The 26,667-nt window shown below is 38.0% G+C and overlaps 1 protein-coding gene across 1 annotated transcript in view; it reads right to left on the bottom strand.

The window, feature by feature from the left end:
- Positions 1 to 26,667, bottom strand: part of CTNND2 (catenin delta 2) — a 546,840-nt gene that overhangs the window by 294,772 nt on the left and 225,401 nt on the right. Inside the window, exons 4-5 of the mRNA XM_058176992.1 lie at positions 10,115 to 10,149; positions 8,328 to 8,444 (exon numbers count right to left, since the gene is read on the bottom strand). Coding sequence (XP_058032975.1) covers positions 8,328 to 8,444; positions 10,115 to 10,149 — 152 coding nt within the window. The remainder of the gene's footprint in view (positions 1 to 8,327; positions 8,445 to 10,114; positions 10,150 to 26,667) is intronic.

The following is a 26,667-nucleotide window of genomic DNA, read 5'->3' as shown; positions in this document are numbered from 1 at the left end:
CTCTTTCCACTTATGTCTGTATGACTGTAACTTTGTTGCTGGTAATCCTTATGATTTATATTGATATATTGACCATCATTTGTGTTGTAAATGTTGTACCTCGATGAAGGTATCTTTTCTTTTATGTACACTGAGAGCATATGCACCAAGACAAATTCCTTGTGTGTCCAATCACACTTGGCCAATAAAAAAAAATCTATTCTATTCTATTCTATTCTATTCTAATGGGAAAAATAGCAGATTAAAAAGCAGCAAACAAAATGGTAAACTATAGAATGAGAAACTCTTACATTTTTCATAGTCACACACTTCAATTAACTAACATATACGGGGCCAGTGCTCATCTTCATGTTCTATTTTTTAATCCTGAAATGTTGATTCTGATCAGTTGGTTCTCATCAATGTTGTCATGTAAGATTGTTACAATTTTAGAAAAAAATTGGAGAGGGGTCAGCTGTTCTTGGACAGTTCTTGATTATGGAATTTCATGTCCTGAATCTTGATGTTTTTATTCATTTATAATACTTAGATGATCTTCTGGTCTTTGGCATATCATTGCTTTTATCCACTGTAGTATGCTGGTGTATTTCCATGCACCTGTGTGTTCAGATGGACTGTATATACATCATTAGACTAAGTATTCATCATATAGTTCATTAAGCTCAGTACCAATCATGATCACTAGAAAAGGTCATTTGCTGGGTAAGCTTGCCAAGAAGTTACATTTTGTGTTTCTTTGGTTCAGATTGCCTTTGATTTTTGTACCCTTCCAAAAAGTTGACTGGAAAAAATGTGCTTTGAAGGGATTGTATAGATTTCAAAGAAATAAATACATATCCTCTTTTTCTTGAGCTAAAAATTTTGTCCTTTTTTCTTCCTTTCTTTTAAATTAGCTTTTTTCAGATGGTAATTATAATGTAATGTCAGGTTATTTACAAGATACTATATAATTACCAGATAAATACATGATTAATTCAGTTCCCTAAATTGCACTGTCTCTCATGCAGTAATTACTTTTAGATCTAGTAAGCATAATTACACAATACTTTGCTAATGCTTGTATATATCTGAGCACTCTATGTTATTTACTTGACTGTTACATGATATCTCTTTATAGTACATATTGCATATGCTTCTCTTTATAGATTTTTTTCTATAGATTCTCATAAATGGTAAAAAATGGCAAAGGGATGGGATGGAACAGGAAAAATGGAAACACATGAAATAGACACATAAGTAAGCACTGTTCATAAATCTGTTTTTGAACAGAGCTATTTCTGAGAGTATCCTAAAGATTTGGGTACGCTGAAGTGCTATATGGATGATGACAATAATGATGATTTCATTTCTATGCCTCTCAATTCTCATAGGTCCTGAGCAGCCTATGCAACCAATATAAGATTAAACCCTAACAAAACAATATATCCATTAGTCCCCAATCTAATCCTACCTTTCAGAAGCTGAACAATTTTCAATTGTCCACAAATCCTCTCCTTTAAGAACTATGTTTTTACTATGTTTCAGAAGTTGTTCCACAGGAAGGGGTCATCACCTAAGCCTTAATAGTGGGCTTGGTGTAAATAACCTGCAAAGGCATCCTTTTTTTGCAAGTATTCTCTCCTGATCATATCAGGCAGCCATATTCGATCCTGGATTGGAGATATCCAGGCCATGAATCATACACTTTAAAGTTGAAAAACAAAAACGTGAATTGTACCCAGAAACTAAATAATGGTCAATGCAACTGTTGTAGTAGTGGTGTAGTATGAATATACTGCAGTATATCCTTATAATTAACCTGGGCTGCCACTTGCTGAACCAGGCACGAATATATGGTAAACTTGCATAGTTCTCCAAGACATTTTTATATGGAAGGCCTTCAAGAGTAGTGCCATGTACAGAGTGTTAAAATAACCAGGTCTGACACCATGTGGAAGATAACCAGAATGTAAGTGACTGAGCAAGCCTTACCCACCCCAAAGTAAGATGAATCTGTGTGAAGGTGACTCCCCCCAATTGCATAGCAGCTCTGTTCAGGGGAGGGCTATCCCAGCAAAAGTCAGAAAGGACACCTTATCAGATCTGTGAAGACCAAAAACTCAGAGTCACACCTTGCTAGGATTGAGTCAGAGTCACTCCTTGCTAGGATTCAATCCCATCTAATCTTTACAGCCTTCAGACACTAGTCCAATATTGTGACCGCATTAGTGCCTGGCTACACCTGAAAATGTGTCACTGGGTGACCTCTCTTAATGATGTCAGTTAGAATTTGAAGAAGTGCAATGCTGAAGCACCCCACACGGTAGAGGTCCAGGGGTCAACAAGTGGAATTGAAAAACTATTTCCTAATTCTCTTGGGGAAAATCTCACATGGAAAATCAGAAGATCACCAGAAATTTCAGTCAAAATGATATTTTAATCAATGCTTTTGTATTAATGCAATCAATTAATCAAGCAATAAAAGAATTTAATTATTATATGGTTATTGTTATGTTTCTTGTGTTAAATTTTTCATGAGCGTTTTAATTTTTCTTGAGGCAAAATGGTAAATATAAAATACAAACAGATAGTATCTGACATATAAATGTCGATATTAAGATAGTAGCATTAGCATTGTTAATTGCATTACAATTAACACTTGTAATACACCAGGTTTAACATACTGTAACATATGTTTAAACCTTCTAATTAATTTCTTTTTATCTTTCTATTCAATCAACCTTCAGGGTTCCTTTTCTTGAAATCAGACAGATTATTCTCAGTGGGATTAAAATATTCCTCACTTGGTTTCAAGATGCTGTCAAGATCAGCAGAATAAGGTTACCTTGCTAGATTATAACAAACTAACTCTCACTGATAAACTGCCAGTTTGGGATGCCAGATTTATTCTTATTTTACTTGTTCAACCATCTGATAGGTAGGTTTTTTTTTTTAAATGGAGATTTTGATTGAATTGGTTTTTATGCACCTAAATATGTCATGTAGATTTAATCATGCTTTAAGAGGAAGTGACAGATAGAAGAAACAGATCTGAAAAATCAAGAACCAAATATTTTCGTAAGCAAATGCCTGCTTATGTTGTCGATTCTATAAAAAAGGTGTTATTTTTCATTGGGGAATTGCAGAAAGCAGACTGTTAACAAAGTGAAAATAGTTTAATGATGTTTCATGCTGCATAAATGGAGATTCTCATATTATTATGAGAGATAATATAGCATATTTGATGTTTATAACTATAACTACAGAGAAATGCATATCTCCAGTATTTATTTTAAAGTCACAGTTTGAAAGAGACAGAAACTGTTCCTTGTTTCCTACAATTTAATGGAACAGTTCTCCATATTTATGCAGTTGTCACATAAAGCTGTATTTATCTATAGGTTTTCTCAGTTTCAATCATCAACCAATCCATCACCCTCCGCCTAGAAACAAACAACCTGCTCTCTAATAAACAATTTGGTTTCAGGAAAAAATTAATTAATTTACAACTTCTTCACTGCAAAAACATATGGACTACAAATTTTGATCAGGGCAAAGCAATAGATGCAATTTAAATAGACTTCTGTAAAGCTTTTGACGCAGTGGTACATGACAAACGTCTTCTAAAACTAAAATCCTACGGCATCTCCGGACCCCTCCATAATTGTATAACTACGTTCCTGTCAAATAGGCAAAAAGTGGTCAAAATAGGCAGTGCCCTATCAAATCCTGCTCCTGTTAATAGCGGTGTCCTCCAAGGCAGGGTTCTAGGACCAACACTCTTCATACTATACATTAATGACCTCTGTGACCACATTATAAGTAACTGTGTTCTCTTCGCCGATGATGTTAAACTGTTTAACACTACCAACAATGCGACTACCCTTCAAAAAGACCTTGACTTTGTGTTGGAATGGTCAAAAATTTGGCAACTCCAAATCTCAACCAACAAATGCTCTGTCTTACACATTGGAAAAAAGAATCTGAACACTAAATACAAGCTTGATGGACATGACCTTTTAGATGACCCTCACTCCGTCAAAGACCTTGGAGTTTTCATATCACATGATCTACATGCCAAAGCCCACTGCAACTACATTGCCAAAAAAGCTTTAAGAGTTGTAAACCTAATCTTGCGTAGCTTCTTCTCCAGAAAGATTACACTACTAACCAGAACATACAAAACATTTGCTAGAACAATTCTCGAGTACAGCTCGCCTGTCTGGAACTCACACTTCATTTCGGACATTAATACAATTAAGCGTGTCCAGAAATATTTTACAAGAAGAGTTCTCCACTCCTCTGATCACAACAAAATACCTTATGCCACCAGAAGGCATAAAATGAAATCCTGGGTTTAGAAAATTTAGAACTCCGCCGCCTTTGGCATGACCTGAGTATAACTCATAAAATCATCTGCTACGATGTCCTTCCTGTCAAAGACTACTTCAGCTTCAACTACAACAATACACGAGCACACAATAGATTTAAACTTAAAGTGAACCGCTCCAATCTTGATTGTAGAAAATATGACTTCAGTAACAGAGTTGTTAATGCCTGGAATGCACTACCAGACTCCGTTGTCTCTTCCCAAAATCCCCAAAGCTTTAACCAAAAAGTATCTACTGTTGACCTCACCCCATTCCTAAGAGGTCTGTAAGGGGCATGCATAAGAGCACCAGCGTGCCTACCGTTCCTGTCCTAATGTTCCCTTTGGTTGTATCCAATTCTTATGGTTATTTCATGCTTATACTTATATATATTGTTGTGTTTGACAAATAAATAAATAAATTACTTAAGTAAATGCAATCACACACACATACAGTACATTATACGTACACACACAACACATGAAAATTGACTCTGTTGGATTACATGTTTTAAGAGTATGTCCTCTTCAACTGAAATTAGGAGACAAATTGGTTCCAGTACTGCTGATGTAGAGTCATCATAACTAATAACCATTTATAGCCTTATTCATTATGAATATATCTACTTTCAAAAATGAAATAACAACCTTCATTAAAAATGAATGTATCTAAGCTAGATATAGCCAAATTAGTTATGAAGCTATTCTGAACAACAAACCATACTGCTGTCATTTGGTTACTATTTTGTTTTGTTTGTTTTGTTTTATTATTTTGTTAGTTGAAAAACATGTTTATCACAGACATGTTTAAACTCAGTTACTGATGATTGATCCATTACCTCCACTGGAAAGTTGATTCCAAGCTTCCCCTGAAACAATATTTTTAAACTGTATGTATCTCTGTAGCACCATGTTAACTAACATTGGATAGCAAGTGCAAGTGGGGAAATAGTAAAAGTCCATATCATATGATAGTTAACTCACCTGCTTTATACTTCTAATATAAGTAAATCAATAGCCAGCTTACTTATTTATATAGCCAACCATCAAAACCTGCTGAAATTTTCTTGGATCGTCACTGAACTAAGTTAATATTCAAATATTTTGTTGAATTAGTCTCATCTTAAGATCAAAAGAAACATACGTCATATTCTTTGAGATCTTCTTTCCATATTCAATAATTTTTAATCAGCAAATCTAAAAATTACCAAGTCATTTTTTATCCAATTTCAATAAAAAGTCCATTAAAAGTTTCCAGTCTTCTTGTTTAAAAGTACTTGTTTTATCCCTAGTCATCCCAATAGATAGTAGTTATAATCACTCTTTCCAATTTATCTCATTGGAATGGTGCCTTTTTCTGTTGTTTTTCTATTTTTCAGTGAAGTGTGTGCTTTTCTCTGATGGTTGTTGTAAAACCTGGCCTTTTATCTACTTCTTGACAAAGTGTACAGTATTTATCCACTTTTGAATCCATGCCATCTTCATCTTATTCCCAAAAAATTGTTAAGACTTTAACAACTCCAGGTAGTTCATTTTTCATCTCTTGGTTTATTGTTTCTGTCTCAATTCCCAAAATTTTTATTTTTCCCAAAACTTCTTAAAAGTTTTTCAAATTTATTTAATTCAAAAGAACTTTAAAATAAACCATTTTCCAAATTTGATTGAATCCCTTTGTTTTGAATTTTCATGGTTGAAAATCTTGGTAAGCTTTTTGCTGTTAATTATTTTAAAATCCTTATAGCTGTTTCTTTGCATTTCACTTTAGCCACACCCCAGACAAAGTTCTCTGTAGGTTATTGATTGTAATGAAAATGTGTTTTAGAAAGTAGAGTTTGGGTGAATTAGTGTCCTTTAGCAAGCTACTCTATGGTTACCTATGGGTCACCAGCAGGTTCCCTCTGGATCCTGCAGGTTTACTCATAAGAATCCTATGTTAGTGATCTCTTGGCCTCTCTTTATCCAGAGAAACTCTGCTGAAGTAAGTCACCGCTTGGTCAGCAGTCTTCACTTCAACATCATTTCTGCTTTTTGGATACATACAAGTTCACCATTTTTCTCCACTCGGAAATCCAGTGGAGTAGCATTTCAACTGAATAAAGATTCAATCACCTGATAAAAATTTCCAATCATAATTAACTAATTATGATCATAATTATCATAATTAAAGTAAAACATCTATATAATGCTACATTTTGAGCATTGTTAAATGAAAAGTCCTATATTCTGTAGCAATTCCTAAATTCTCCTTCTCTTGTGAAAAGGAATGCCCTGTAAACAAATTGGATTGTAAGATGTTCAAGCTGATACTATATGCCTCCTTATAAACCTTTTATTTTCTGTGAAACTAATAAAGCTGGATTGCTAAAACTTAGAAAGATGTATATAAGCACATGCACATATCTAGAGGTCAAAGAAAAAAGAAAAGTCTGAGCATTGTGGTTGATAACTCATTCACTCTGTGGAAACTTGCTTAGAAAACATTTATGCTCACATAACATATATGCTTTGCTCTGCTGTCTAGCTCTGCAGAACTACTTGATTACTGTACTGGTTCTCATCATCTCTGATAATTGGTCAGGCTTGCTTAGCTTTAAATAAATATAGTCCAACATGTACAACACAAAATATCCCAGGATATGCAGAACTGAAGAGAAGTCTTTTAAAGTCAGGTAGTTAGCATTTAAACTGCAGCATCACTTTGTTGCACAAAGGAGCACAGGGAAATTACATTGCTACTTGGCCTCCAACTTTTATTAGAAACTTGTACATGTATTGGAGAAGGATTAGAGAACAGAGTAGATTGTCATATAGTCACTTTTCTGCTCCTATCTGATTCAGAGACCAGGCTTTTAGCAGCAGCACCATCACCATCCTACTTTTTATATAAAACTATCTTAAAGAGATTTGAATGTAAAGAATACCAATATATTCTAAACAATTCACACTCATATAAAATTTAAAAAGAGAAGATAGAGTAGAGGAAAGCAAAAGCTCAACAAAATACCTTTTTTCTATTTATATTTGGATGCCAAGTCTGATGAGTAGCCTCTGTCCTTTTCCTATGTAGCTCCATTTGCAAGCCACACTTAGAATGATTACTTTGACATAACTTACTAAATTAATTTTCTGAATTTCATGACACATTGAACAACAGACAAATCACATTGATCTTACTATGATAAAATATGGTTGGCCAATCTTTCTGTACATTCTGCTAATCAGGTAGCAGGAAAGAGGAATGTCAATACCAGCATAGATAATAATTAAAACAGAAAAATAGGGGGAAAATGGTCCTTAAAAAATGTTGTATTGGAGTTATATATTTAGGCTCTATTTTCCAATCAGTAAGAAGTATTTGAAGAAGGAAGGAAGGAAGGAAGGAAGGAAGGATGGATCTGATAATATCTTCAGATTCTCCCTACTGCAGTTGTTGTAAACTCATGGCAATTGCAATAAAGTACCAGATTTAACTGGAATCAGTGAAGTTCAAAAGCAGCATGGTAAACAATGGTTATTTATGAATTCTTATTATAAATTAATGTTTTAATAAGGAGCCAACTCCCTAATGATCACATATTATCCATGTGGAATAAAATCTTCTGAAAATTTAATTCAATGTTTTGATAGAGGAGAAAAGCTAATCATCTTGACTTACCGAAATAAATAATGTTTCTAAATCCTTGGTGCTTTTTCCTTTTCTACACATTCCTCCTGTAAACTATCTGTACATAAAGAAATCCCATGCTGTTTTTGGTGTGCTTTATAAAAAGGCTCTAAAACAAGAGTGATGATTATTGTACATATATACATAAGCAATGGCTCAGTGAATACCACAAGCTTTTAAATATTCAAGATTATATAAAAAAGATCTTTAATAGCCCTGAGGCCTTTTATCTTAAAAGCATCATGTTTTTCTGAACAGACTGAACAATTTTAATTAGAGGTAGGCTACAACAACAACCGTTCTTGAGAAACTTACTTTCACTAGTTGAATAGTCCTGCGGATCAAGTATTCCTGATTCTTGTAGAGATCTAATACAAGAGTCCACAAGTTCAAGACCAGTTGTAAGCTCATCTTCTATATCCTTTTGACCATCTGTAACAAAATGCTATTTTAAATATTTCAAATATCTGGAAAGACATAAAGAAAAATTTGGAAAACTGAAGATAAGAACCTTTAAAAAACCAAATTGATTAAACTATCAGATCTCTTCAGTACCAATTCCATAACTGCTTGAACTGCTACTAGCAATTTAAGAATACTAAAGATAATAATTTCAGTGGACTGGAATTAAAATTTTCTTTTCCTCACTAGGAAATAGAATAAAATAGAATAGAATTCTTTATTGGCCAAGTGTGATTGGACACACAAGGAATTTGTCTTGGTGTATACGCTCTCAGTGTACATAAAAGAAAAGAAACATTCGTCAAGAATCATAAGTACAACACTTAATAATAGTCATAGGGAACAAATAAGCAATCAAATCATATTAGGAAACAGTCAATATAAATCATAAGGATACCAGCAACAAGGTTACAGTCATACAGTCATAAATGGGAGGAGATGGTGATAGAAATGATGAGAAGATTAATAGTAATGCAGACTTAATAACTAGTTTGACAGTGTTGAGGGAAACATGGTGATAACCAGTAATGTCACTGGAGGGCTCGAGCATAATTTTCATTCCACTTTCCCTGTATGTTTTAATTAAATATTTGAATTTGAAAAACATCTGCATTAACCCTATCAGCAAGTTATAGAAAATCTATATTATTACTATTTTTTTCAAGCAACTGAAACTGTTGCTGTAAATCAAAAGTTCATCATCACATTTCAATAGTGTGATCTTCGCTGCAAAAATGGAGTTAGGAGTTTACCAATTGCCCATTCTAACATGTAGGGATGTTGTGCAAATAAAGAAAATTTGTTCTTCAATTTATTTCAGTTACAACTGGTTTGCATTCTGTTCACATACAGGAAGTGGTAAGTAGTTCACTACAAAAACTAGAACCCAGAAGTCATTCTCAACATACAATGCTGCTTAAAAGCTTGGGGACCCTTTCAAATTTTCAATATGCCTGAATAAATAAAGATCTAAAATGTTACTGGTTCTGTATATAAATCCTAAAACTGGATGAAGAAAATCAATTAAACAAATGAGTCAAATAAGCATGTGGGTTCTCTTTATCTAGTTTTAGGACTTGTGTGGAAATCAGATCATGTTTTAAGTCATATCAATCTATACATATAAGGGATGTGGTGGCTCCATGACTAAGACGCTGAGCTTGTTGATCAGAAGGTTGGCAGTTCAGTGGTTTGAATCCCTAGCACCGCATAACGGAGTGAGCTCTCATTACTTGCCCCAGCTTCTGCCAACCTAGGAGTTCGAAACCACATAAAAATGCAAGCAGAAGAATTTTTGGGAAGGTAACAGTGCTCCGTGCGCCTTCGGCATTTAGTCATGCTGGCCACCTGACCACAGAGATATCTTTGGACAGCGCTGGCTCTTCGGCTTTGAAACGGAAATGAGCACCGCCACTACAGCCAGAAATGACTAGCACATACCTTTACCTTTACCTAACGCATACATATTAAACATTCAAAAGGGTTCACAAACATTTAAGCACTACTGAAAAATACTTTTTGAACTTTTTCTGTTCAAGATTTTGTAGATCCATGAAAAAACACAATCTGAGAATAAGTCATGGAAAAAGAGCCTTTGAGCAAGTAGATTCAGCACAGAATTCTGAAAAATTGAACTTTACCTTGTGTTTGCCAGTGAAATTGTTCTTCAGCTGAACTGGAAAAAAAGAGAAAAAAAGAAACACCATAAAATATACATTAAAATTGACAGAAATCTTGGAGGGATTATTATAAACCATTAAATCTGAAACTTAACTGCTTTATCACAAATCTTCAGTATTGTAATAAACTGATAAACATTATCAAGGTGTCCCAGAAGGTATCTAGCAGTCTAAATTTGGTCGTAAATCAGAAAAAAATGTTTGCACAAGAGATGACACTTAATAATGGTTACAATAATATTTGGAGCATTTTATAACAGTGAAATTGTTAAAATAGTTGACAAAAGCTATTTTACTTTAACATTTGATTTACCAAAATTAGTTTTGCTTGGAAACAAGTATAAATTATAGCAGTATTTGGACTAGAGGTAGCCCTCGGTTTAAAAATGTTTGTTTAGTGACTGTTCAAAGTTACAACAGCACTGAAAAAAGTGACTTATGACAGTTTTTCACAATTATGACTGTTGCAGCATCCCTATAGTCATGTGATCAAAATTCAGACACTTGGCAACTTACTCATATTTATGACTGTTACATGTCCTGCGGTGTCCTGTGGTGTTCCAACTTTTCTGACCTTCTGACAAGCAAAATCAATGGGGAGGTTCACTTAACAACCATGTTACTAGCTTAACACCTGCAGTGATTCATTTAACAACTGTGGCGAGAAAAGTTGTAACACGAGGCAAAACTCATTTAATAAATGTCTCACTTAACAATAGAAAATTTGGGCTCAATTGTGGTTGTAAGTCAAGGACTACCTGTATTCTTAAACTTTGGGTTGAAGCTTGAATTGACACTAAATTACCAGCATTTGTTGAAGTCTTCAGAGACTATATATCATAGTTGAGTGTAATAGTTGATATTTATTTCAATGATTACTGTATTCTTTTATTTCTGGGAGGTTGTATATTGGTTTGGATTCCAGATAAATCCTATATTTCTCTGAGGAAATGGTGGTATCTGATAACTTCTGCTCTATCTGCAGATCACCTTATCATTTTCAAATGTCCTCTATTCAAATGTCCAGGAGCAGATCCTGAGGAAGAAGTGGGGGCTCTCAAAAAGTGGTACCAGATCCAAGTTGCAGATCTGAATGAACACATGATGGCAACAAAGAGATACGTGTTTATTCTCTGCTGCCATCAAATGGTCAGTTCAGATTTGGTAACCCTACTGTGAAGGAAATGTTGAAGTAATAAAGCTCTGTTCTCTGAATGTGACTTAAATGAGGTTCAAAGACCAGTTATACTCCAAAAGAAAATATAAAAAACTGCAAGTGAGACCTCAAAAGATTTGCACTGAAATCACATGACAGCCTATTTATTAAATGATTTCTAACTAAAAAAGTGAGAGCTAGTTTGGTGTTTTGGTCAAAGGCATCAGGCTAGAAACCAGGAGACATGAGAGAAAGTGACTAACCCAAGGTCAGCTAGCTGGCTTTTTGCCTAAAATGGGGTTAAACTTCCCAGTTTCTATCCTGATGCCTTAAGCAAAACACCAAACCAGCTCCTGTTATTGTATATTTATATACACGTATCATCATAATAATGCATATATTCATTTCTTTCCCACAAAATACAAGAATAATATGTAAAGTGAGGCATCATAGCATCTCACCTACATTGAGCTCAATAGAATCCTGGCTCCAGATCTGGGGGGAAGCACCAGGCCTTCCCAGTCTTCTGGAAAGCTGAGAGGGTTGGGGCTTCCCTTATCTCAGGGGTGAAGCTGGTCCATATGGCTAGGGATTATCTCTTTCATCACATAACATTTAACTGGTTTTAAGGTCAGTGCCATAAGAGCTTTATCCATAATCTCTTCCTCAAAGCAGAAAAGATACTGGAAAAGCACTACGTTTCTACTGAAGAACATTTGATTTGAGCTGAGTGTTTGTTTCTGTATGTATGTGGGTCTGAATAAAACAGTTATAACAAATATTATGAATACATTCTTGAAATGTATTTTCATTATTGTAAACTACAGCTGGCTCTGAAATATTTAATGATAGTCTCTGTTATGCTACTGTAATGATACACTAATACACTTCTTTCACAATATCTGAAATAAATGTGCCCTTAAATAGTCAGGTCCTTAAGTTAACCAATCTAGTTTAAATTCCATGACTGCATGCATTTCCAAAGCTGCCAGCTCAGTTGTCTTAACTATACTGCCTGTCCAGCCTACCCATCTGATCATTGCATGGGCAACAAGGCTGATATTGCCTATGAGTTAGAACTCAATGGTCCCATATTTTTAATTAAACTGTTCTTATACTAATATATACACAACATTCTAATTAGCACCAACACCTCAGTGATTGCCACCATGGAGAGCAGCTGATCAGTAGTCAAATAATTACTGAAACAGAGAGCCCGATAATCAATGGGCCCTGCCCATCTGGGTCAATATGCATGCATTCATAAGTTATGAAATAATTAACTGCAGATAGAATCACAGATTTGTGAGAACTCCTTCATTTGAGCAGAAAGTTGAACCATCACATCTAAACCTCACCTGCACTGCACTTTTATTCTCTTTATTGCATTCTCTCCCATGATTCCCATTTTAACTGAGTTATTTTTATCAGGACTCTTTCCCCCCTAATTAGTCCTCACTATTACATATTTGAAATCTGAATCTGTAAAAAGCAGGCATTTGGGGAGAAGATTTTCTCTTGCGACTATAGGGAGGGATCAAGCTTCGGGAAGCAAAGATCCTTTTCGTTAAGGGTTCTCATGAAGATACAGTAGAGTGTTATCTTACCCTTCTGTTCAACTTCTGTTTTTTTTAAAAAACTGTTGTTTTTTTGCTGTACTTCTGTTCACATTTAAAAAGAAATGTTAAAAAATAGAGAAAACAATATAGCTTCAATCATCTCTTCTTCCAGAAGGAATCAAAGTTAAATGTTTGTAAAAATTCTGCTTGGAAATATAATTTATTGCTCAGAGGTTTCTATCTAACCAGAAAAATCCAAAGTCAAAGTTCTATTTTTTTTCCATCTCAAGCACAAAATCCAGAAGTGGTTTCAAAGTAGAAACAAAGTTGAATGTGTTATTTTCCTTGATTAAGGCAATCAATTTAGCCACCTCTTAGTTACATCAGTTTTTTTCCAAACAATTACCCATTGTATTTTTCCATTTCTGTGCATAGATAATTATAATAATATAACAATGAATTTCCATTTTTTCAACCTCTTTGTCCATTAACTCTGTATGAAAACTCTCTGGTTTTATTTTTATATTAACTTTAAGAATCTTCTGTATTTAAATATGAATCATATCCCAGTATTACTATTTTTTTTGCTATATCTCAGGTCCACTAAAGATGATAAAAAGTTCCTTTTTTACATTTACATTTTCAACATACATTTGAAATATCTTTATATATTTTTGACAGTTTATTTGGTGTTAAATACCAGTATATCATTTTATTTAAAAAAATTAAGATATAGTTTAATGTAAATTTTAAATTGTTTGTCCACATATTTTCCAATTATTCAAGCATTATATTAGACCCAGAGTTCTTTGCCCACCGTATCATGCAATGCTTCACATATTCATTCTCTAAATTCGATCTCAATAGCAGTTAATAAACCTTGCCAATGATATGTTGAACATTACCACACAGTACAATTTCCAATTCATTTTTTTCAAAGTCAAATCCATAACTTTTTAAATCTTATTTAAACCTTTCTTTCAATTGTAAATATGTAAATCTGCAACAGAATCAGAATCCTTTTGAGTCTAATTCTTCTTTGGATTTGAGGGTAGCTTCTCCTTTATTTGACCAGTACATGTAGTAATTTTTACAGGTGTTCCAGTGAATCACCTTGGTGACTGTTACGTTTTTGTTTATAAACAATTTGTGTGATCTTCTTGCAGAGCTGAGTATATGATCTACTTACAATTATTATGCTACATCACACAGTCAGCCAGATGTTTAGACTGGATTTGGCATTTTTATTCACCTATCGAATCCTTCCCAAGAACCTGGTATAGGGAGATGTTGTTGATTGATGGTATTAAAGTTATCATCATAGGCTGTAAGCTCTTTCCAAGAAATTTAGCAATTGACTGATAGGGATTCTGTTAATGCTGGTAATGTTATGGGATGGCTTAATAGGTGCTTATTATTATTGATATTATCTTTACTAGTTTACTACTTACTCGTAGACTTTACTATCAAAAGTTTTTTTTCTCATAGTCATTCTATTTCTATTTGCAGGTCTTTTATTTTGTGATTTTCTCCTGTTTCTTTTCTTCTATTCTGCTGTCACCAGGTACTGCCATATTCATCATCTGTATTTTTTGTTAGGTGGCAGGTGCTTGTTTGTTTGAATTCTAAAGTTCCAGAGCACTTTAGCCTTTTCATTTTCTATTACTTTGTCTATTTTGTGGCCTCCGCTAGTTCTTGCTTGCAGGCAAATGGTATTTGTTATAGATGTTCCAATGTACTGTTGTTGCTATTTTGTCTTGCCGTTGTTTGTAGTCAGTCTGTGTGATCTTCTTGCAGCAGCAAACCAGGTGGTCCACTGTTTCTTCAGCTTCTTTGTGGAGCTATTATTTGCTATCTGTTGCTATCTTAATTCTGACTATGAATGCATTTAAGGCTTGGTTTTGTGCAGCCAGAATTAGCTCTCTATCTCTTTCTTAAATTTAGCCATTGCCAGATTTTGATATTAAAAAAGTCCATTTAATAAGCATGTATGTCTTGTGTGACAGAATGGAGAAGATAAACAACATGATCTCCCAGACATACAAACTGTACTTATGGCTGATTACTTGAGTCTCCAAAATAGCTGAAAGAAGAATACATAAAGGATTTTACAAACATCATCTTTCTCAGGGGGAAACTGAAATAGATTAAGAAGCTCACTGAAAATTAGCAGTACTGGAGTATGACAGAGCAAGAGAAGAAAAGCAGCTAGCAAGCTAAGATTGAATTAGGCAGAGTGAGATTGTTGAAAAGAAGCAGGTTCCAGGACAATTCAACATCAATGAGGAGTTAGCTACTCAGGAGAAGAATGACTAAGCAGGAAATGTATTTTACTTTATACAGTTTTCTAGAGACAGAAGATTATCCAAAGACCACAGAAAGATTAAAGCTGTGCCAGCTATAAAGAGATTGCCAGCTAAATTTTAATTAAAGCACCTTATTAGGTCTTTGGGAAAATATTTAGGATAGGCTCTTGTCATTTTAACAGAAGCAGGGTTATTGCTGGGGAAGAAATCAATCCTAAAGGGGGAAAAAACCATTAAGTAGTTAGCTACTTTAAGTAGCATGTAGCTACTTTTTATGTTACACTGAAGAAGGAAGACAACAGCAGCTGAAGTAATATAGGCTGAATTCCAGTCAATACTGCATAGAAACTAATATCATTCTATCTTAGCTATGCCATAATGAAAACTGACCTGGTTCACTGGAACACTCTTTGACTAATCATCATAACGAATTCACAACATCCACTTCTCATCATACAAGGATTATTTTTTTTTACCCAACACTGCTCTCTGGCAGCAATTGATAACTGTATCTCAAGCCAGAAATTCCATTCTATTTGGCACCTGATAGCTGCCCAGCCAATTGACAGGCTCCTATCTTTCTCTACCTTTTACTTGCATCTATGTGGGAGAACTATTTTAGAACATCATCTTCACAGCAAGAGTGTTTTAAATTTGATTTAGATCTCAAAATAAACTTGCTCTCCAACTGGGTTCCAGTCACAGGTGCTGAAATAAAAAGACTTATAAAAGAGTTAAAGCCTGGCAGAGCTTCAGGCAACAACATTGTTACACACAAAATATTACTAAATAATATGGATTGGTAGATTCCCATTTTTGTTTACCTGTTTACCTATATTGACTGCACTGTGCAAATCCCAGAGGACTGGGGCTTAGTTATTATCATGCCCACTTATAAAAAGGACACCGGAGACCTGCCTTCTAATTATAGGCCTATTAGCTTTTTAAATATAATACACAAGTTCTATGCCAGAGACACCTATATAATAAATTAGTTGACTGGACTAAATCAAAGCACATATTGGCTGATGAGCAAGCGGACTTTAGGTCTGGACATTCTATCTATGGGGATTCCTTTTTACTTCAAAATCTGGCCCAAAAAAATCTAGCATCTAAAATAGGCTCTACTTTATATACCACATTTATCAACTTTAGATCCACATTTGATCTAGTTCCCAGAGCAAGGCTTTGGACTAAGCTTTTGCACACCACCATTGATAGACAGTTACTACTGCTCATGCACAATCTTTATAAGAATTTTTGATTCAAAGTTTGCTGCAGTTATACAGGGCAACCATACCAACGAGATTCCAACTTACAAAGGATTGAGGCAGGGATGTATTTAGCTCCTCTGTTGCTTACTTTATATATAAATCCTCTTGTGGCCAAAATAAATAGATTAGAACATCACCCTCCTAAATTAACAGGCATATTGCCACTTTGCTGTGTACAGATGACACAGTATTTCAATTTCAAATGTTAGTCGTACTCAAATGAGCCCTGAATGCCCTGGCCAGCTACTGCTTGAAGGAAGTGCTTGAAATCAACCATAGCAAAACTAAAATTTTGATTTTTGCAAAGAGACCTTAAACATCATGTCTGGAGGATAAACAGCCAGTATATTGAACAAATAAAAAAATCTTTAAATATTTACTAATGATTTTCCACAGTTCCACTAAACAGTGCACATCAAAACACCACCATACAAATCACTTAAAAAAAATCAAAAACCAGTGGCCGCAACCAATCCTTCTATTTTACTAGAGAAGCACAGTATACCAGCAACACTGAAGCTATTTTTAGTTAAGGTTCATGAAGAATTACTTTTGATGCCCAGCTAGAATTTTATTCTTACATCACTTTTCTCAAAAGAGTTTAATCCAAATTTCTAATGGCTATATTTCAGGTAGCCCCTGCATTCCAAATGCAATACTAAGGAGGGAGGTAAAACTATTTAAGGTTGAAACATGGTACATGGATTTGCATCATGGAACACTCGCTGAAATTACTATTTTTCCCCACTAGTTTCACCTCTTTCCTTATGGAGGATAATCAACATGGGTTATAACTATTTCACAAAAACTCCAATATCATGCCCTCTCCAAGGATATGTTCCTACCAATGGGCTATGAGTGTGCACTCAAGGCATTTAAACAACATACTGAAAACCAGGAAGTCCAGACTGCTCTGTCCAAGAATGTTTTCTTGAGCAGTCATAAACCAGTAAGATACCTATATTATATAATGGTCTCTAAATTTTGGAGGGCACTAACTCTAGCACACTTTAATGCTCTTCCAATAGCAGTTCTGGAGGGCCAATTCATAAAAGCCCCATATGAGCTGAGATTGTGCCTCTATGGAGAAGGGGCCATTGAAAATACATGTCTGCTTGTACTGCATCCTCTATAAGGATTCATAGATTCATAAAACTCCTCACCTGGTAAAATATCCAGAAAATTTGGATAATTTTATGTATAGCTATTATCATTAGACCAGTATGTATGACTATAACTTGTTGCTGGCAATCCTTATGATTTATATTGATATATTGACCATCAATTGTGTTGTAAATGTTGTACCTTGATGAACGTATCTTTTCTTTTATGTACACTGAGAGCATATGCACCAAGACAAATTCCTTGTGTGTCCAATCACACTTGGCCAATAAAATTCTATTCTATTCTATTCTTAAAAAAAAAAGTATGCTATAATTTCTTTGAAAGTAGCTAAATTCTGGTATATTATCTATAAATTTGGCAGACTTTGACTGCCCATTGATGATCTCGCCACTAACGGTAATATACTATTATATTTTGTTCTGTTTTATTTTAATGTATTAATTTTTAATTCGGGTATGTGACCATAATAAAACATTGATTGATTGATAACCAAACACTGAAGCTTTCATCATCATTCAACCTGGAGCAGACACAGTTTTGGATGTATGAAAAGCAAGCTTTTAATTTAAATCCCTGTTTCTCTAATCTCCAAATGACAGTTCAGGGTTAGAACTTGCCTTAGTCTTTGTTTAAAGAACTATGCACATTCTGGAGAGGAGGGCAGTTGATTTGTAATTGCTTGTCAATTAATCACTGTACTGCTATTGTGTAAAGCAGACACTGACTCACTTCACACATGTGCTGAGTCAAAAGCTAAACAAATGATTAGCTGATTCAATTGAATGTTTAAAGTTGCCCATTATCCCACTATTTTTTCCCAGTTCCTTGTTTGGTTAGACTGTTCACTTTCTTCTTTTGCCTGCTTTGAAGCAAGACAGACACATCACTTCATTGCAAAAATATCCAAGTAAGTGATAGTAATATGTCTATAATTAAAAGTACATCATTTTGAGAAGAAATTTGAGCCTCAATTTTATCTGAATTGTTGGATGTTCAAGCCTTACTGTTGAACCTTTATACAGACAATGTTCAGATCACTAGTATAATATGTCCTCCTATACAGTGGTTAAAAAAAAATAAGAAAAAAGGGAAAAGATAGAGAAGATAGCAGAAAATCTGGAAATGGCACTTTTAGGCACCATTGTGTGCTTTAGTATATGGACCTTAATCAGCTGTCCTAATTGTTTGTACACCCAGGATTTTTCTAGAGAAAGCAGCTAAATTGGAAAGGAAGTTATGGTTTAAATTTGTGTAGCATATATTCTGTTGTTACAAACTTGACATTTTTTGTATGTCAGTTTTATTTCTTAATATCTTGCCCATAATAGGACAAAATGCAGCAAGCGTAAAGATATTCTGAATATATTTGGCAACAATGTTTTGAAAACTTCTGAATTGATAGCACTGATCCACATTGTCCAAATTGTAAGTAATGAATTGTTGCAGCTCTTCAGATTTTCACAGCTGAGTTCTTTTCATTCTTATATTGATAGTTCAAGGTTTAAACTCATGATCTTTTACATGACAAACAGAAACTCACCAAACTAAAAGTCTTTATCTTGGAAATAATAATGAGCATTCTGTAAAAAAGAAGCATGAAACGTTTCTTCTCTAGTGGAGATGGGAATAATTAAATCTATTTTGGCAGAATTTGGAGAATGTTGACATCTGACATTTGGTAATTGGTTGATGGCAGTGTCCAGATTAAAATCGAAAGGTTGAATTTATCAATTTAACAGATCTCCCAGTCCATGATGTTGAAACATTATTAAATGGTTATGTCATACAGAAGAAATTTTAAGTGACACTTAAAAAAATCTACTGATGCATTCCTCCTGAAGCATATATACTTTGAATTTAATATTTAATTGTCTATGCAACACTCAGGTCTAATACCACGCTCCATCTTTCTTAATTTACCAGCTGAACTAATTTCAGTGCAAGACAAATATCATGAACTGTACAAATATTTTTAATTGTTACATTTTATAGTAGATAGTGATGTCAGACATGGAATGTCAATCTAGACACATACAGAATAAATCTAGTAACAGTAGGCTCCATGAACAAAAACTGAAAGGAGTAAAACAACAATTTCATTCTAGAATCATTCATAGAGTTCAATAAATACATCTCTAATTTGTACAGGAAATCAATTTATTAATTCCTAGCATTAGACATAAATTCAGCATTTTTAGGAGTTACTGTGCAATATCAAATATATTAAATCAATTATATGGTTGGAGGCTTGTGGTGGGATTCAGCCAGTTCAGGCCAGTTCACGCAAATCAGTAGTTAAATTGCTGGCTGGCCCTTCCCCTCTCCGTCTGTAATGTATTACTGTAAGTTTTGGCGGGAGTTTTAGGCGGGAAGTATCTCGCTTCTGATTGGATGCAGCCTCTGGCTGAAGTGTATATAAGGAGAGGTTTTTCTCCAGAAGGTTTGCTGGGTCACACTATATTAAGAGCTGTTGTCACTAACCTGGTCTCCTGCCTCGTCAATACCCGAACTTAACATTGGCGACGAAGGTGGGATCTTGAGGCAGAGCACCAGAACAGAGCTGAACTCACTACGAGAATCAAACCCAGCAAGGTGATAGCGAATGCAGCGATGACCGGCTACACGCCACCCACTCCGTTTGACCCTGCCCAGGAAACATGGGGAATATATATGACCCGTTTCGAAAGTTTCCTGGAGGCAAACGAGTTACAGGGAGTCTCCGACAACCGCAAACGGGCTTACTTCATAAGCCACTGTGGGTCCGCAGTCATCGCCGTCGCAGAAGCCCTGGCGGAGCCAACACCGCTACACTCCGTGTCGTGGCAGACCCTTCAGACCCTCCTGAAGAATCACTTCGCACCGGCCCCGTCCAAATACGTTCGACGGTACGAGTTTGGGGAGCGCAGGCAACAAGAAGGCGAGTCTATCAGCGACTACATGGCAGCCCTGAGACAAGCCTCCAAGCATTGCGAGTACCGCGATCTGGACGAAGAGCTGCTGGAACAACTTATACGGGGGGTCAGAGACATCCGTTTGAGGAGACGGTTGCTAGCCAAGAGCAACCTGACATTGGCAAACGCTCTGGACGAAGCCAGAGCCCATGAGATGTCCAACCATGCAGCAGACACCTTGCAAAAGCGACTCACCCCGATGGCGGGCGCAAAGCCGAGCACAGTCCACCACGAAGAAACCTATCGTGAGTCAACCAGCGAAGAGGAGGAAGAAGTCCACTACACGGAAAATCGACAAGGAAGACCCGGAGGAATGCGGAAGTTGCGGGCGACATCAGCGCCAAAGATGTAAGTTCAGGGACGCCATTTGCCGGCGGTGTGAGAGAAAGGGCACCTGGCCCAAGTCTGCCGAGCACCCCAACCTTCCGCCGAAAATTCAAATCGGCCAATCAGAGCGGCTCTGAGTCAGAGATGCAAACCCCACATTCCCGCCGAATTTCAAACCAGCCAATCAGAGCGCGAGATCGGCAAGGCGACCCGCGATTGGCCAGGAAAGAAAGAGCGCAAGTCAAACCGAATGACTGTTACCATAGACCACGCAGCTACCCGCATCAAGAAAAGATCTTCACAAACCCGACAATTGAAGGCGTACCGTGCCGACTGGAAGTAGACACAGGATCAGCTATCACAATCATGTCCTGGGACACTTTTGTGAAAGCCTTGCCGACATCGCAAAGCGCAAGCTACAGAAACAACGGCCCGGGTGCAGGATTACCAGGGCAACCGCATCCCTGTTCGAGGGACAACGACCGCCGAGGTCAAGCACGGGACATACGAAAAGACCCTGCCCATCACGTTAGTCGAGGAACCTTGCCAAGTTTGCTGGGGCTAGACTGGTTCCGGGCGTTGGGAATGGGGTGACTGGCGTCCACCGGAGCGGATGCAACCTGCAAACGCCCTAATGGAGGAATTCGCAGACGATTCGAGGACCGTTTAGGCAAGTACAAGGGGACCCCTATCTCCTTCAATTTAGACCCCAAATAGCTCCCATTAGGTTAAAGGCAAGGAGGGTTCCTTTGCACTCAAACCTAAAATCGACAAAGAGTTAGATAAATTAGTCAGCCAGGGGATACTAGTGCCAGTTGACCATGCCAAATGGGAGACGCCAATCGTCACCCCTATAAAACCAGACGGGTCCATAGGGATTTGCGCTGATTACAAGGCTACCTTGGACAAAGCATTGCAAAAGAGCGTCTACCCAGTTCCAGTAGTGGAACACTTATTGCACTCACTAGGCACGGACAAGTTTTCGCCAAATTAGACTTGGCACAAGCGCACCAACAGCTACCCGTAGATGCTAGCACAGCTGAAGCCCAGACCATTGTAACGCACCGGGTGCCTTTAAGTGCACCCGGTTACAGTTCGGGTGAGTGTGGCCCCGGGCTATTCCAAAATTTGATGGAGCGGCTCCTACAAGGGTTACCGAGTCGTACCCTATTTCGATGATGTGTTGGTATCAGGGAAGATTTAAGAGAACTGGGGAAGCGGTTAAGGAAAGTTTTGGCCATTTTAGGTCGGCAGGATTAAAAGTCAAAGCAAGCAAGTGTCAGATAGGGTCGAATCTGTTGAATTTTGGGCTATAGAATAGACAAAAAGGGATTCACCCCACTGAGAGCAAAGTCAAGGCGATAAAGAGAGCCCCAGCACCCAAAAACAAGACAGAACTCCAGGCTTTCCTGGGTCTGGTAAACTTTACGCCGTGTTTTTAAAAGACAAGGCAACCGTTGCTGAACCGCTGCATAAATTGCTTGGAAAAACACTGCTTGGTCGTGGGGAAGTCAGAGAATAGGGCATTTGAGGCAGTAAAAGTTTGCTATCAAGCGATAGCCTGTTAATACAATACAACAACAGACTGCCGTTAGTATTGGTTTGTGATGCGTCCCCTATGGAGTAGGAGCTGTACTTAGCCACAGACTCCCAAACGGCACTGAAGCCCCTATAGCGCTCTATTCACGAACGATGTCCCGGCTGAGAGGAATTACAGCCAGCTAGATAGGGAGGCTCTCGCAATAGTGTCAGGGTGAAAAATTTCATGAATACGCTTTTGGGAGAGACTTTGAAATTATCACTGACCACAGACCGCTATTGGGATTACTGGCTGGCGACCGCCCAACGCCAGTGGCACTATCACCGCTGACCAGATGGACTATTTTTCTGGCCGCCTACTCTACAAACTGCAGCATCGACCTGGAAAGAGCTGGGGCATGCGGACGCATTGAGCAGATGCCCATTGCCCGGGAAATCGAGGACCCTACTCCGGGCACCCCTGCTCTACTAATTGACTCTTGGGACTCTGGCCCAGTCACATCGCAGGAAGTGGCTCGGCCTCCTACCGGGACATTGTTTTAAGAACTGTAATCGGTTGGGTTCAAGGGATGGCCCGCTGCGCCGGGCGACCGTTTTAGAGAATTTGTAAAGAAAAGAGGGGAATTGTCTGTGCAAGGGGGGTGCCTGCTCTGGGGGGATAGGGTGGTAGTTCCAGAGAAGCTGAGGACAAAAGTCCTGGAACTACTGCATGAGGGTCACCCAGGAATCGTAAGGATGAAGGGGCTAGCCAGGAGCTATGTCTGGTGGCCCCTAATGGACAGGGAAATCGGTGACAGGGTTGGCCGATGCCAGGTATGTCAGGAATCCAGACCACTACCACCTACGGCCCCAGTGTTGGAGTGGGAGAAACCCCAAGGCCCTTGGTCCCGCATACACATTGATTTTGCCGGCCCTTTCCACGGCCAAACATTTCTAATTGTGGTGGATGCATTCTCCAAATGGCTGGAGATCATCTTAATGAAATCCACAACCGCGGGAGCTGTCATTGCAGCACTAAAACACCTTTTCGCCACGCACGGGCTACCGGACACCCTCGTGTCCGATAACGCCCACAGTTCACCGCAGCATTATTTGAAGGGTACCTGGCTGAAGAGGGCATCCGACATGCCTCTCAGCGCCGTTCCACCCCGCGCCGAACGGCCTTGCTGAACGCTTTGTTCGGAGTGCGAAGAAGCGCTATCACGAAGCGGCCCGGCGATTGGCAGGCACAGATCGACGCATTCCTAACCGTCCAACACAGGACCCCTGTGTGGCCACCGCCGCAGCCCAGCCGAGCTATTAATGGGCGGAAGCTACGGTGCCCGCTAGACCGGCTACACCGAACTACGTGCAGGACGGGTTCAAAACAAAACCAGATAGAATCCGGGAATTAAACATAGGAGACTCAGTGTGGGCACATAATTACAGCGACGGCCCAAGCTGGAAGAGGGGATAGTCATAGACAAACGGGCCCCAAATCTTATCTAGTGGAAATAGACGATGGCAGAGTTTGAGGCGCCACATAGATCAATTAAGAAACAGATTGAGCGATAAGGCAGAATTAGGCGAGACCAGCCCTGACTATGATTTAATTAACCCCACAGCTGACTGGAGCCGAGAACAAACAGAAAGCGTAGAACCAAACAGAGACTTATCTGAGTCAGGCGAAGTCCAGCGACACCCTCCGGTCCCTCTAGAGGACAGCAGGTCCGAGCCGGCGAATAATCCAGGGCCGGATGGCCGGGAGGAGGAGCTCAGAGGAACGAAAAGCCCCTCCGGCAAGCTCGACTCAACTCCAGAAAGTGAATTGCGCAGGTCCGGGAGAGTCAGGAGACGCCCCACGTACCTGCGGGACTACGTAGAGAAGTAATATGTAAATATTGGCAAAGTGCCTTCTGGGAGGGAAGGAGTGTAATGTATTACTGTAAGTTTTGGCGGGAGTTTTAGGCGGGAAGTATCTCGCTTCTGATTGGATGCAGCCTCTGGCTGAAGTGTATATAAGGAGAGGTTTTTCTCCAGAAGGTTTGCTGGGTCACACTATATTAAGAGCTGTTGTCACTAACCTGGTCTCCTGCCTCGTCAATACCCGAACTTAACACCGTCCCTTCCAGGAGTCCCCATGTGCCCCATTTTGGCTCCCAGATAAGTGCAGGAAGGCCTACTAGGCCCCAAATGGGGCTCAGGGGGTGTAGTGTACCCCCCATGGCCCGTTTTTGCTCCCAGGAGGCTTCAGGGAGGCCTAACTAGGCCCAAAATGGGGCATGGGGGGTGCAGCGCCCCCCTGTGGCCTGTTTTCACTCCCAGGAAGCTGCAGGGAGGCCTACTAGGCCCAAAACAGGGCATGCCCGTTTTTGCTCCCAGGGGGGTGCAGAAGGCCAAGTCACACCCCCTGGCCATGCCCACCATGGCTACGCCCACCCAGCCGGTCATTAGAGCAGAGAACCAGTTGTTAAATTATTTGAATCCCATCACTGGTTGGAGGTCAAAAGAATGTTCGTAGCCATGCCCATAGGATTCTCTATACTCATGTAATTCTTCTCTTTAAGTTATAGACTCCCATATTACATCAGGAATTATTTATTTACTTATTTCCATTTCAGAAGATTTTCCCTCATTGCCAGAATAGCAATGAAATCAGAAGAAAAAATAACCTCAAGTGCTTCTGACTATATAAAAATTAAATATCTTGTTTTTTGATTACTGTGCACGATTCATAGCAACCTTCAGTGGTACTGCCTGTGGGGGGAAAAAAGTCAATATCAATTTTGGCACAGAATCCTCATTAATACGTAGTGCTATTAATCAAAATAAAAAATGTAAACTCATTCAGAAGTTGCCGCATAGGGTTTTTGTTCATCATTCCATCTTGGCATGTAAATTTGTTATGGCTAGTATGGAAGATTGATAAAAATACTAGCTCAAACTCAAGCTTGTAAAAAATCAGAATAAAATGCATCTAACACAGGTTTGTTTCATAACAAAATACAAAAGCACCAGTTCAATTAGCCACATGAAAACAACGTTTATCCATGCCAAAATATGGCACAAGAGGAATACTGTTGTTAATGCTATGATAGTGTGTTTTATATTTTATATTGACTGAAATACAAAAGCTATTTTAATATGCTCACAGGGAAAATAATCCCTTTTTAAACTGCAGTTCTAGATGTTTAAGCAGTAAGAGGTTTCTGAAATCTTAGTCAGTTTTAAAAGCTATTTTGAATTAAGGGTTTTATTGTAAGAAACATGCAGAATTTTTCTCCCAGAAGCAAGAGGAGAAATTGCTGGTTTCTTTATAAAGACGACTAGGCAGTTTAGTTCTTGCTTCTTTTACATAGTTCATTCTAGCAAGATAGGACTCTAAACTTTCCTGATGTACAATAAAACTATGCTGTAGCCACACATGCAGCAGTATGTATTTTGGGAGCAGGATACCTTAAACAAGCATGCTGTTATCCTAATGCTCAATTGGCAAAGTACAAGTTGTCCTCAATTTACAACCCCAGTTGGGCCAAGATTCATTAAGAAGGATGCCCATTCCTGCCTTCAGGTGCTTTGGAGAACAGCCTGACTCCCTCTTCTTTGTGGCAGCCCTTGTGATGTTGGAACATTGCTATCATGTCACCCCTAGTCTGTCTTTTCATTGAATTAGACATACTGAATACCAGCAACTTGTTCTTTATATGTTTTAGCCTCCAGTCCCCTAATCATCTTTATTGCTCTTCTCTGCACTCTTTCTAGAGTCTCAACATCTTTTTTACATCGTAGCGACCATAACTGGATGCAGTATTCCAAGTTTGGCCTTACCAAGGCATTATAAAGTGGTATTAACACTTCACATGTTAATTCACGTGATCTAGTGGTGCAACCAAAACAATCTGGAACTGAACACGCTCAAAATAGAAATGGTGGTAGACTTTAGGAGAAACCCTTCCATACTTCCACCTCTCACAATACTAGACAACACAGTATCAACAGTAGAAACCTTTAAATTTCTAGGTTCTATCATATCGCAAGATCTAAAATGGACAGCTAACATCAAAAACATCATCAAAAAAGGACAACAAAGAATGTTCTTTCTGCGCCAACTCAGTAAGCTCAAACTGCCCAAGGAGCTGCTGATTCAGTTCTACAGAGGAATTATTGAGTCTGTCATTTGCACCTCTATAACTGTCTGGTTCGGTTCTGCAACCCAACAAGAAAGACACAGACTTCAGAGGATAATTAGAACTGCAGAAAAAATAATTGCTACCAACCTGCCTTCCATTGAGGACCTG

Source organism: Ahaetulla prasina, chromosome 3 (genome assembly GCF_028640845.1).
Source record: "Ahaetulla prasina isolate Xishuangbanna chromosome 3, ASM2864084v1, whole genome shotgun sequence".
Classification (NCBI taxonomy): domain Eukaryota; kingdom Metazoa; phylum Chordata; class Lepidosauria; order Squamata; family Colubridae; genus Ahaetulla; species Ahaetulla prasina.
Note: the sequence above shows the minus strand (reverse complement) of the source record. Positions and strands in the feature narration are given on the sequence as shown.